The 13,410-nt window shown below is 42.7% G+C and overlaps 1 protein-coding gene across 1 annotated transcript in view; it reads right to left on the bottom strand.

Moving 5' to 3' along the window:
* Positions 1–13,410, bottom strand: part of ELAC2 (elaC ribonuclease Z 2) — a 103,735-nt gene that overhangs the window by 68,134 nt on the left and 22,191 nt on the right. The window contains exons 9-10 of the mRNA XM_085857167.1: positions 10,743–10,815; positions 1,558–1,670 (exon numbers count right to left, since the gene is read on the bottom strand). Of these exons, the coding sequence (XP_085713293.1) occupies positions 1,558–1,670; positions 10,743–10,815 (186 nt within the window). The remainder of the gene's footprint in view (positions 1–1,557; positions 1,671–10,742; positions 10,816–13,410) is intronic.

The raw sequence follows: 13,410 nt of genomic DNA, 5'->3' as shown, positions 1-13,410 counted from the left end.
CTCCGTTCCTTTTGTCGCTCTCGGGCATGGTCCGCTCATCGTGGCCCACTCTCATTGGGTGGGACACGACACATTCCCTTATTTGGCGCGCAGCCAAGTGAACCGGTACATGATCATATTTGGGAATGGAATTCAGTCCGCTCATCGTGGCCCGCTCTTATTGGGTGGGACACGACGCATTCCCTTATTTGGCACGCAGCCAAGCGAACCGGTTCATGACCATATTTGGGAATGGAATTCCATCCCCGAACGAATTCCGAACACGCCCGCATACCAGCGAGCACGCGGAGAATGTCGGGAGTAGCGGGTTGTCACTGTGAGAGTGAAGATGGCGTTGTTGTTGTAGTTGTAGATGTCGTAGCCGTAGTTGTGAGCGATGTAAAAATCCTAACTATCAAAATAACTCACAGCGCATGTACATTTATTCACCCATTAAAGGAGGGACGGGGACCCCAACTAAAAAACACATACTTACCGATATAACTGTTCTATAGGACCTGTATGTTGAGTGCTCATGGCTTCCAGATTCGTAACACTATCACTGGTACAACTTTGGCATTCTTCAGCTTCCAGGATCTTCTCACTTCATTCTTGACGTCTTGGTATTATGTCATTTTCTTGATTTCTGCATCGTATAATCTAAAATCACTGGTATTAACATCTCAATCAGCAATGCCTTCTTCTCTCTTTTGTACCTCAGTATGATATTTGGTCGCAACACTTTCTTTTCGATGTTCACGCTCAATGGGATCATTAGTTCATTCGTGAGCGGAAGGTCCTTCCATGTTTTCAGTGATTACTTTTGGTTCATACTCCCACAAATTTACTGGAACTGGGACATCAAAGTTTTTTCAGATGTGCCAGTGGATTACATTACAAACTCTTTTGTGTCGTTGTGTGTTCAGCTGTTCTGACATGAGTTTGTTTTTGCGTGTGTGTGTTCAGTCATTAAGCATAACATATCATTCTCTTTCCTAACCCCAATTTTTTTTTCCATGTGCGTCACACACACACACACACACACACACACACACACACACACACACACACACACACACACACACACACACACACACACACACACACACACACACACACACATTCCTCACATCCCTCCCTCCCACGGTATAGCAACGCTTGGTGAGGCATAGCTCTCCCCACCCCCGTCCTAGCTTCCCCTCCCTCCTGCCTCCTCTCTCAACCCCCCTCCCCCCTTTCTTAATACCCGCTCCCCCATCAACGAAGCAACGGGTTGTATTTGCTGGAAATAAATATAAATTAAAGAATGGCAATTGTGGACTCTCACTTAAAGTCTACTCTTGAAAACAATACCATTACATATTCTGTCTTCATGTCTACAACAAAGTCAGCTGTAGTATTCAAATGCCTAATTGTGCAAGACCCAATCCCAAAATAGCAGCTATATTCAAATACGAGCCTTCCTGGGTTTGAACCCAGAACCCAGATAAATAAGAGTGGAACACTAACAGAGCAGCTATCCAGAGCCCAAATAGTGAGTAACTTAAAAGTTTCAGGACATGGATCATATAACCATACCTACATACGTCTTCATTGGAGCAAAGAGGTTCAACAAATGAATCATCAGGACATTCCAGAATGAGCATGCACAAGGACGGATGTGGTGGCATCAACACCTCCTCGGGCTGAATCTGCAAACAATCAAATGTCAATAAAAGCATCCAGAACCACAAATGCATCTCCATGAGGTTCAGTGATGTCAAAAGCTTTCAAAGCACAGAAATACCATTAAAATGATTTTGTGTATTTATGGGGATAACATCTCTGTTGGAAGGCAAAAGTAGCGGCAAACAGCAGGATAAACACAGCTAAGATGGTCTGATTGGATTGCGGATGAAAGTCTGTGCCAAATTCACGTTAAAAAAAAAATGTGGGGGAGGGGTCGGGGCGAGGAACACAACTGTAATGCAGAGTTGCTCCCAAGCACAAAATTCAGTAAACACCAGAAGTAACCATTTACAAATTACATATGCAGAAAGGAAGGAGAGGAAACCAAGAAAAGGATGGAGAATTGGGGAGAAATGGGAGGGTAGGTAAGTTACAGTCAAGCAAAACAGAAAAGAAGATTCATTCACAACAGAGAGTTCCTTGCGCCTTCTTAATCACCCATTTTGCTTTCGTGGCTTGAAGTCATTTGCTACAACATTCAGTTTCTGTAAGTCACTAATTTTAAAAAAATTTAAAAATTTGCAAATTTGTTGCAATTAACTATCCTTTCCCCAAAATATCAAGCTCCTATTGCCCCAAAGCCCCACCCATGATAACACAAAGATAATAACCGTCAAAAAAGTCCACGTCACAAGGAACAAAGGAAATCCTCTGTCAGGAATGTGATGCAACAAAGGAGCATGATTAAACATCCATTTTGATTCCAGTTGATATTGTCGGAGTTGACAAACATTGAAATAAATAAAGGCCAAATCAAGAATTGTCGTTGCCATGCAACAGTGAACCAACAACACTTGGCTCTTTCCCTCCATACTGAATGTGTATGGAAAAAAAATGGTGAGAAACATGAAGAAATGTGATAGACACATTAATCATAAATTCACATTTAATCCAACATTTTACCGTGCAATTCGATATTAAACTTTCAAGGTTTGGTTGTCGTTGGACGTGGTCCATGGAAAAATGAAGGTGGAAGAAGCATTTCATTACATGATGGGTGGAACATCTTCAAGGCGCGATTGTGAGGACGTAGGGAGAAGAGTGACAAACTCTTGACACAAAGGGTAATGGCGATCAAGTAATTGATCGGTAGGATCTCAAGGAAAGCACAATTTGGGGTGGGGAAATGGACAGGTAGGCGCTGGTTTTTTCATAAATATCTATACCAATAAGTGTGTGTGCGTGTGTGTGCCTGTGTGCCTGCGTGCCTGCGTGCCTGCGTGTCTGCGTGTCTGCGTGTGTCTGTGTGTGTGCGTGTCTGTGTCTGTGTGTGTGTCTGTCTGTGTGTGTGTGTCTGTCTGTGTGTGTGTCTGTCTGTGTGTGTGTGTGTGTCTGTCTGTGTCTGTGTGTGTCTGTCTGTGTCTGTGTGTGTCAGTGTCTCTCCTCCATAACTCCAAAACCATGAAACCTAGTGGCCTGAAACTGCATGCAGACTAAGGGAACTCCAAGGTAGTGCAAGATTGAAAATTGGATGTTTGGGTTGATTTAAACACCCCTTTTGAAGATAAGTAACAGCCTTATTTAATTATCCTTTCGCAAGGCATCATCCTTGGTCAGCCCTGTGTCAGCTTGCTGGGATCTTAATTCATCATTTTGTTTGGCCTATTCAAAAATGCCTCAACTGGGAAACACGTTCTCCTCTCATGGACCAATTAAAGCATATTGTTGTGGTTTCGCTGGCGCGTCGCCACGAGCACGACCCTTGATGGAGCAGTGGGGCCGTCTTGGCTCGATCGCCCGGAATTACAGATCGCCGGCGGGTCCTGGCTATTTTGGACCGAAATACGCCAATGGGTAGATCACGTGGGGTAGGGTTAATTGCCAACTTCAACTTACCCAAGTACCCACGTGATCCAGCTACCAGGGTACTTCACCCTCGGCGGAACTCGTGCAGAAGCGAGCCGCTTGAGCGAGCCCGTTCCGTGTGCGATGCCGAGCGGTTTAGTAATCGCCGAATTCCGCTGGCCCGATTATCCTGTTACTCCGCTACAGCGGCAATGGCTGCTCACTTTCCCACACGCACCACACACCCAGTCCATGGAGAAATGACACGACGAGCTGAGTACATTTAAACAATTGGGGGTATTTATTTATAATAGGCAGGGAATGAGGGAAGCACATGAGAGCAGATTTATACCGACTAAAGCAATGCAAGTATATACAGCACGAAAGCACTTATAAAATTCACTACTTATTAGACGGGCCCACACACAGACACACACACAGACAGAAGTGGTGGCTAATGCCTTTATTTCGGCCTTCAGCTCGGAGGGTAGAGGAGCGGAGGCCAGGGTCTACTTTGGACCTGTCCATGACGACGAATGCAGGACAGGACGACGTCTCCAGACCAGCTCGATGAGCCCCCAAGACCAGCACGACGAGCCCAGCAAGACGACAACCACAGTGGCGACCACCAAGGCCATGACGACGACAACGACAACGACAGGAGCGCCCGCCAGCTCACTTCGCTTCCTCCCTCCCTTCTCTCCTCCTGGCTGGCTCTGGCTCTGTCTTTTTGTTCGGCTCTAACCAGCTCTGTTCCTCTCCTGTCTGGCTCGGTCTTTCTCAGTCATATATTCGCTCCGATGCGCTCCCCTACCCCCTTCCTGGCACGCGGGGAAAGTCCCTGGGGTAGGAGTTGATCAACAACCTACTTGTTTATGCCGTTCTGAGGGACCCGCCCCAACCATCAATTCTGTTTACTTCTCAGAATATCGGGGTGGGAGTTGTCGTTCGTTTCTGACCATACTTTTTGTAGAGGAGGGTTGTTCTTCTTCTCTGGTGGATCTCAATAAAACTCCTAACTATTAAAATAAATCACAGCGCATTTAACATTTATTTACCCATTAAACAAGGGACGGGAGATATCTATAAAACACGTACTTACCGAGATAACTGAGCGAAAGGACCCTGAATGTTGTGTGAGATCAGTTTCCAAATTCGTAAGAATATAATCGAAATATTATACCTGATTTGAGAATTGGATCTCATGGACTAAATAAGCGTCAAAATCTGAAATGAAAAATGAAAATTTCAACAGATTACCAATTTTTATAGCCAAATGTATTTATTGAAGCAAGGCATGAAACATTAAAAAAATTCTGCTGTTTGTACGATTATATTGCATGAAGAAAACATTAAGGAATGTGCAGAAAGTAGAACATCGTCGAGCGCAACGCCATGGTCTGGAACCTGCTTTTGCAGGCCATGGCGATGCAGTCCACAGGGGTCCTATTTTTTTCAGCAATTACGGGTGCAGTTTTCTTTGTAGTTTTTACTATTTTGTATGATCTGCTTTCATGAGAAAATATTAATGTAAATATATGAATAATTGTTGCAATATATTAATCGTTAGCAGTTGTTGAAAACAAAGAGGTGCGTAGACAGCACACACAGACGTGGTACAAATGGGTACACATAATTCTCCATTCGCTGTGTGCATGCCTGCATACTTGTTTGTGTGTGTGCAGTGCGCAAATTTCGCAAGCGCATGATCTGAACTCTAACTCACACCTGGGACCGTGGTGTGTGGCGCTGTGTAGGAGGTTATGTGGCCGTCTCGTAAACCATGTGCTTCTGCACGGCGGGAGCAGACATGCTGCAGTGCTGAAGCCACATGGGGAGCAGACGTACTGTGGCATCGAAGCCACGTGGGACGTGCCACTGTGCAGGGCAGATGTGGGGAAATCCGTGCATATATGCGAGTCAAAGGAGGAGTATATTGCCGGTGTGTGTACATGGCTCGCACAGACTGAGGAGGCTTGAAGAACGTATATTAGGGAGAGGGGCATGCATGTCGACAGGCCTTTGCCAGGTAGATAGCATGGGGTTTTTTTAATACTCCCTCCCAGGAAGATAGATAGAATGGGCTTATATTTTTTAATACTTAAATATCGGTGTTTGGACGCATTTTATCGCTACGGTAATGCCCGAATATGCTGCCTCCACTCCCCTTGCCTCCCCCTCCCCTCACCTCATGCTACCTTGCCTCCCCCTCCCCTCACGCTGTCAAGTCCCACTCACAAACACGTCCAGAACACCCCTTTTCCCTCTCCACTACCCCCCTCTCTATCCCCCCATCATCCTCGCTCCCTCCCAGAGTGTATCGCAATGTGTGGTGAGACCTTGCTCTCCAACAATTCCCCATTCTCCCCCACTTCCCAGCTCCAATTACCTCACACCCCTTCCTTGCCCTCTACCCCTCCTCACTCCACCTCCACTCTCACCCCCCCCCAGTTTAAATATCCCCATCAGTGAAGCAACAGGTTGTATTTGCTCGCGTTATATAAAAGAGCACACATCTTGCTACTGAGCCAACATGCCACTCTCAATTGTATAACACCAGTCTCTCAACAACCATTTTACATTGAAAAGGATCCGGCGAGCTAATATGCTGACAATGGTGCTCAGGTATGGCTGTGCACATGTTACCCTAACCCTGCTAACCACCCAAACATTCTCTTTTTGATATTGCCTTTGTCATCTTCTCTAAGTATGTGATTTCACCACATCATTTCACTTCTTCTTCCTCCTACTCAACAAAAAACCCCCAAAAACCCTTCAAACCCCTTTGAGTTACCCTATAAAACCCTTTAGAATTACCCTCAAGAACCCTCTGGAATTACACACCTTGGGTTACAAAGTTTCTTCTTCATTTTTGACAGGCAGATGGATGGATGGATGGATGGACAGATGGAAGGAAGGAAGAACATAGCCAAATACTGAAGCAGCTTCACCGCTTAAAAACACAAGTTATTTATGACTAATAATTTGAGTGAATACCACAAACCAAGATGAAGAATATAAGGTCTGCAGTTATTTCTTTCCCTTGCATGCGGCACTAATCACGTGATGCTTCTGGTGTTCCAGTGTTTCGTGGGATTCACCATTTGAATGACGTCAAACAAAAACATTAAATTTGTTCTCACAGAAGGTGGCGATGTCAAGGGAAAAATTAGTCAAATCCACATCAGGACCCGCAGTTGTTAGCTACGTTTGAACCTGTCTGGAGGTTGAACGCCGACGAGAAAGCTCATTGGCAAGCACATTGTTAACAAAGCCCTCTGAGCACCCCTACTTGATTCTGTATTTCTTAACTGCTTGCCTTGCACATTTAGAATTGATTCTGTTTCTTAAACATCTGCATACACCTGTCGACATCACAACAGCTCTTCCACAAGCCGAGAAATACAAATACGAATATAATTATTTTCCACCATGTAGTCAAACCGCGTCAAACATTTCAGAGATACGTCTCAAGAGGATCCTGAACTCCTGCTCTTTTGATGAATTTTAATAACAATGGCTATTTTCTGAGTGGATAGAAGACAACCAGAGGTGAAGGACTTTAAAAGAAAAGATAGAAGAGGAGCCCGTTCAGGAAAGTAGGCTTTGATGATCCGTAGGCATCGATACCCCGAGCACACGAAGCAAAAAGCAGCGTTAAGCAATTGGTTCACTCTGTCTGTCAGTCTGTCTACAGACATCAGTTTATGCTCAATTGAATGTTATATTTTGAACATGAATAGGCATAAATAACCTGTAGTTCAGCAGTACTTAGTCACTTGTAGTCTTCCACAAGCCTCGACTATGCATACAAAAAAAGTACATCGTCTGAATTCAACTGGATCACAAATGGGCAGACAAGAGTGAGATTTAAAAAATAAAAAAAATAGTCTGTCTGCTCGTCTGGTAGTCAAACAAAATTGAAAATCATTCCAAACAGGAAACTTACTGTTTTTAAGGAGGTCATAAAGGACACAAACAACAGGCATGGACAACTAATGTAACGTGTTAAATAAGGTGATGTAATAGACACTGGATAAAACAGCAGTAAACTTCCAGAGAAAACGTGTTTTTTCTACGACCTTTAAAATCTTTATTTTGTGTTTCTTCTCCACCTCAATGAGATGACAGAGATGGAGTTGGGACCTGAGTTTTGGAGCAAAAAGTGACACCACTCTTTATTGTGAGCAATCTCCATCGTGGATCCATCCTTCATGAGTGATGTAGCTGAAGTGAAGCGCAGACTGGAGACTGACGTTTCAAACTGCCCCTCGGTCTTGACAATGGAAACATAGGGGAGAGCTTTATTTTGAGATTTATGTGGTTGAGAGCTTTGACCTGTTTGAAGATGGCAAACATACTGCCATGGCTGGGAGCTTGACAAACGTTAGGATATCACCTCCAACTGCATTGGTCTTCCAGGCAGAAAAAGCAAATTTATTGGCAATAAAATGTTCAGGGGAGGAATCTGTGAACCATGGCTTGGAAGGTAGAGCAGGAAGGATGCCTGAAAGCAGAACCGGGAAACATCCAGATTGGTAGCAGAAGAAAAGTCTGACTCGTCCTTCAAGGAAAGAGGAGAGCACAGCCAAGGCCAGTTGTCTCAAATAAGCAGAGACTCTTCGGCGGCACGTGGAGGCATTCCGTTTTCCAGGGCACTTTCTTAGAAAACTTGAACCGGACATGATGAAAAACGAACAGGAACACAAGAATAGCAAGCAAGATTACAGTGCCATATTGTTTGTTTCTCATTCCCTGACAGCACAAGATTTTCCTCAGGCCATTCATACCTTTAAAGTAGGAGTAGGCATCCACAACCATCCTTGACTATGTTATGGAATATCAACCAAGGCCCTCACTTTTTCACATTTAAATTGTTTTCTCAGCAACCACTTCAGTGATTGACATGAAACTTTCAATGTAGGAGTGCCTCCACTTGCAGATTTATTTATTTATTTATTTAAAGTTACATGATGATTGGATGAAAAATGTAGCTGGTGTTCCAAAAAGTCTGTTTTCTGTACTCATGGGTTACAGGGTATTTCACATATCAGGAATAAACGACCTCGACCTCGCTTTGCTCAAGCGAACTAAAAATATTTTAATATTTTAAACAATAATACAAGTTCCCTTCTAATAAACTTCAATGCAGGTAAAATGGAAGAGATAAAAAAGACGACACAAAATGTACGTCAAAAGAAGCTAAATTGCTGACAATAAAAAACATTATTCCAAGATCGTCTTTGGGGAGAGGGGGAAGGGGTGTTAGGCGTGTAGTTGGGCGAGGGGATAGGTGCTGGTCAGACTTACCAACAACACCCTCTCAATAAAAAATACAGATGCTAATTGAGATGACAGAGGACAAAAAGGCGACAGATTGACATGGTGGACGAGGGATATAAGCAGACAAGAAGAAAATAAAGGGAAGACTCAGTGAGGATAGAGGTCAGGGATAGGCACATGAGAGGTCATGACGCGGTGATGTGGCAAGGTCACGAGGCATTTGGTATTACTTTCTTTCCTCATTCTACGACCCAAACCCCAACCCTTTGTTTTCTTCCTGCAGTACATGATGGCAAAGTATTCTCAAGGAAGCAACATGAAAAGGCAAACTACAGCGAAGAAATTACTTTCAAGCTGTGATCGTTTCCACAGACTTTGAAGGTTCACTTTTAAAATGCCATATATGCCAAAGGGCAAATGCAAAGTGTTAACATTGTGGGTGGAACCTGTCATGAACTAGGATTGAACCAGACTCCATGAAGTAATGGTTAGAGCGTCCGCTTTGACTCTGGGAAGTCAGCAGTTCGAACCCCAGCCGAGTCATAACAAAGACTTAAAAATGGAACATGCTGCTTCCTCACTTGACATTCAGCATTTTTAAAGGATAGTATATTTGCAACCATTGTGCAGGCTTGATGGGGTGAATGGAGTCATCCTGCATTGAAGTTCTTTGCAAGGAACTAGTGACACAAGACTCTAGACCAAACGCCATTGCTTCATGGTATTAAACCTGCAGAGTAAATTGTATTTTTATATTTGGTCTGTTGGCAGAACAAAATATGTACTGTACCAGATCCAAAAACCAACTATTTATTTCAAATTAATGCCACAGCATCGAATATAAACATGAATCTGAATGCAGACAGGACTGGCTTAAGGTTCAGTTCAAAGTATGGCATTAAATGCATGACCAATTTCTGAAACTAAACCAGAAGGGAAACTTAATCATGATGGACTTCAAGATTAATCCTCCCATAATACAACTAAACAAGCACAAGTGCCAAATATTAAGTGCACACTCTGCAACTTTCAATTTCAAACGAAATTTTTTAATACATCCACTCAGAAAAGTTGATCTGAAGTCCAAGCACAGGTAGGTAATGTGGAAAATCCATATACAATATATAAATAGCAAGACCTTCACAGTACATTTGGGACAAGGCTGGCATCTTGAGCAAATTCACCATCACAACGGTCATGAGCACATTCCATATGTTGTTTCTGCTTTTACGAAATATGTTCAAATGTCTTTAGCCCGATAATTTATCTATGCAAGGGTAAACATTTGGCTATGGGGTCGAAATCTCAAAATGTAAACACGTCGCTTTGTTTGTCCAAGAATAATCAAAAGTTACACGGCAAGGAATTTAAAATCACTGAAGGTGAGCTTGCGTTTGTCCTTTTAAACAATCCGCAGGATAAAGCTCGCTTTGTATTGTGTATACGATGGGATGGCGCAGAGGGAAAATGCTCACCTTCAAGGATCGAGCAGTCTAGTCTGGGTTTCATTCGCAGCTGGACTATAAACACACTCACTTAGGACCCAAACTGCATAAGCGAGTGCCTCCAAAGCAGGGTGTTTTGTCAATGAGTGTGTCATCCTTTGGATAGCCTGCTAAACCGAGAATCCATCTGCCGCCATCGATGGCCGGCAGTCGTTTCAAGATCCCACTGCATCTTCCGATAAAGACTCGGCAGGTCATCACCGGCACACTGACCAATTACCAAATTCCTTCTCTCATTAGCTCCAGTCTAAAGGCACGCCTGGCCAGCGGGTTAGTGAAAAGACTTGGACCAATACTATGCGACGCAGTACAAGCAAAGTCAAAACTAAAAATGGGGATATTGTGCAAGATCTAAAATCGTGCAAACTGTACGGAAAGGAAAACAAAATCATCACACCATCAGCAATATCTTCACCCTCACTGAAAAACAAACTGGTAATCGTAAACATTGCACAGACATACCTCTCGCCCATCAAAATGAACGGCCTTGCCTTCCTTCCACTGCCTCACCATGGTGCCGAGTTCTGGAGAATTCCTGCAGGAGTGCCCGTGCAAAAACATCAAGACCACATAACCAATCAAAGGCTTGTGTATTTGCAAGGAAATTCTCACCGTAAAATATAATTTGTGCGTATAATGGATCCCACGGGAACAATTCTCGTTAGAAAAAAATAAAAATAATAATTGCTTTAATATCTCACCAAGTACATATTCAAACTTGTAATAATCCAATCAAACTTAATGAACTATGTCTTAAATAAACGGAAACTGCATCAGCAGTTATATCAACCGTTACGTTTGGCTCGAGGCGGCGATGTGCAACGGAGGAAGAGTTTATCAATTTGAAAGCTGAAAGCAAAACACTATCGATGGAGTAAACAAAATGTATTGCAAAGAGGTTTGCAAAACCTTTGCTCAAGCATCCTTAGTAGTGGGGGGTGTGGAGGTAAGGTGGGGGAGCAGGTAGTGAGATGGGAATCAAAGGCCTTAGTTTGGATTCAATAACGTTTAAAATTACAGAACCCCGGCATTCCAGTGGTCACTCAGCCAACATCAAACTTGCACTCGGCAATATGTGCGTGCGTCACGACATGCAAAAACAAAGACAACGTAAAGACACAACATCAACAAGCAGAGGTGCTTGCGATCTCTCAATGCAATCAAATGGACACAATTGTTTTGCAGATACAGAGGAATATGCCCAGAACCAATTTTTTTGCCGCTTTACATCTCGTGTAAATTAAAAGGATTAGAAAGACATTCAAAAAAATTAATAAATAAAAATAAACCAATGTCACCCGCAGGGTGACACGTATCTTGCCAAAAGGTGACCACGTGTGACTTCTTTAAGGTCACACTGAGGTGAACAGAGCTGCTATCCACCAGGAGCGACTCCTTGAGGAATATCTGCCTATGAGAGATTCCGATGAGAATCGTTCTACAGAGTAACCATGAAAAATATGCGTTTGCCTCATAACATCACCAAATTATGTCATAATGTCTCAAGCTTGACATATCTAGAAAGCACTCATCGAGGTGTTCAATTTGAGGTACTACACGATATGCTTCCTAAAAATGAAAATTTGACCTTGGGGTCAAATATGTTTGACCTGAGGCGCTAACCATGAAGGTCAAGGCCAATCGCCACCAAAAATTAATCAGCTGAGCGCCAGACCATGAACTATATTCCCATGAAGTTTGAAGACGATCCGATCAAAATTACTCAAAAAATAAGGGTTTCGTCTACTCCCCTGATTTGCGACAAAGTGACCTTGACCTTTGACCTTGACCTTCAAAATTTTATGCGCTGAAAGGGACCTCTATAGACCTCTGATATGCGAAATTACAAAAATTTCCAATGATAACTGTGCTCTGCAGAATTTTTTATACGTGATTACAGACAAACAAACAAACAAAAAAAAAACATACAAGCTGACTAACATATCTTGCAAAAACTTCGTTTTGGCAAGATAATAAAAAGGCTTTAAGACATGCAAGTGTATTTGACACTGCTTTGGCTTCAACAACTTGAGGGAAGTTAATCATCTCCATCTTACGGTCTTTACAAGATTAATCAACAAAAGAGACCAAAACAAACTTGAATGATTAAATCAATGACTGCTTGGATAGTGACATTAGATTTCGCATCCCAATATCCAAGGATGTTATGTTTTTTAGTGAGAAAAATTTTCTGGTGACATCAATAAATTAACAAACAAAAAGTGCAGACACAGAGATAGAAACACAGCATGGACCCAGAATATAGTAGGTGGAGGGAATGGGGGAAAAAAATAATTAATATATAGTTGTGGATTGATATATAGTTGTCTACATCTCAGAAAAACAATAGTGTGGTAAAGCTGTGCTTTGGCCGAGAAACAAAAGTCTGGGTTTGATTCTTGATGGGACTATAAACCGTGACCCAACCCTCAAAGCACTAGCATGACGGTTTTCACTCGGATCAAGAATCTAACACAGACCAGACAGCTCAAGGGAGACTACAACTCGGAGCTATGCCGTTAGCCCCCGGAAGGTGGTATCTCGGAAGGCAAGTGCACACACATGCATGCAATACACAAGTTAGTTTTGAAAACTGTTTTAAAGCGTTCTCATCTCGAAGGCAGGTAATCACCGCTCTTCGAGACGGTTGTTTGATCATAATAAAACTGAGGTCAAAGTTAATAAATGCGTGTCACCTCCTGCTCGCATTGTCTGTCATGTCGAGGTTTTGGAAAAAAAAAAAACAACTCACGTTTCTTGCTTTTTAAATAAATTATCAGAATGTATAATGTTCAACTGCGTGCTAACGACAAAGTACAATTGGAGAAAAAGGTTCAGGTTTTCTCCCTTTTCTTGCCGGAATGATGTGCATTTGCTGAGGACCCTCTTTCTTTTTAGTAAAACGATTTGACCTTGGATTATGCCATAAACAGTCGATGGACTTGGGTATGTAAACTGCAGATGGTGCCGATGGAGGAAATTGCCTGAGCAGTCGAGACACCTTTGTGGCATGTTACCTAAAGGTCCACAGAATCAGAATTTTTATTTTTTTGATGTGATTATATTGATTTTTAAGTTATAAACAAAGAACTGAACGTGGTTTTTAATTCGAATAATTTTTGAGGTGTTA

The sequence above is a fragment of the Eptatretus burgeri genome, chromosome 15, assembly GCF_056783735.1.
Source record: "Eptatretus burgeri isolate ZD-2024b chromosome 15, Ebu_testis_v1, whole genome shotgun sequence".
Classification (NCBI taxonomy): Eukaryota; Metazoa; Chordata; class Myxini; order Myxiniformes; family Myxinidae; genus Eptatretus; species Eptatretus burgeri.
The sequence above is the reverse complement of the archived record's forward strand: the minus strand, read 5'-3'. Positions and strand labels throughout refer to the sequence as shown.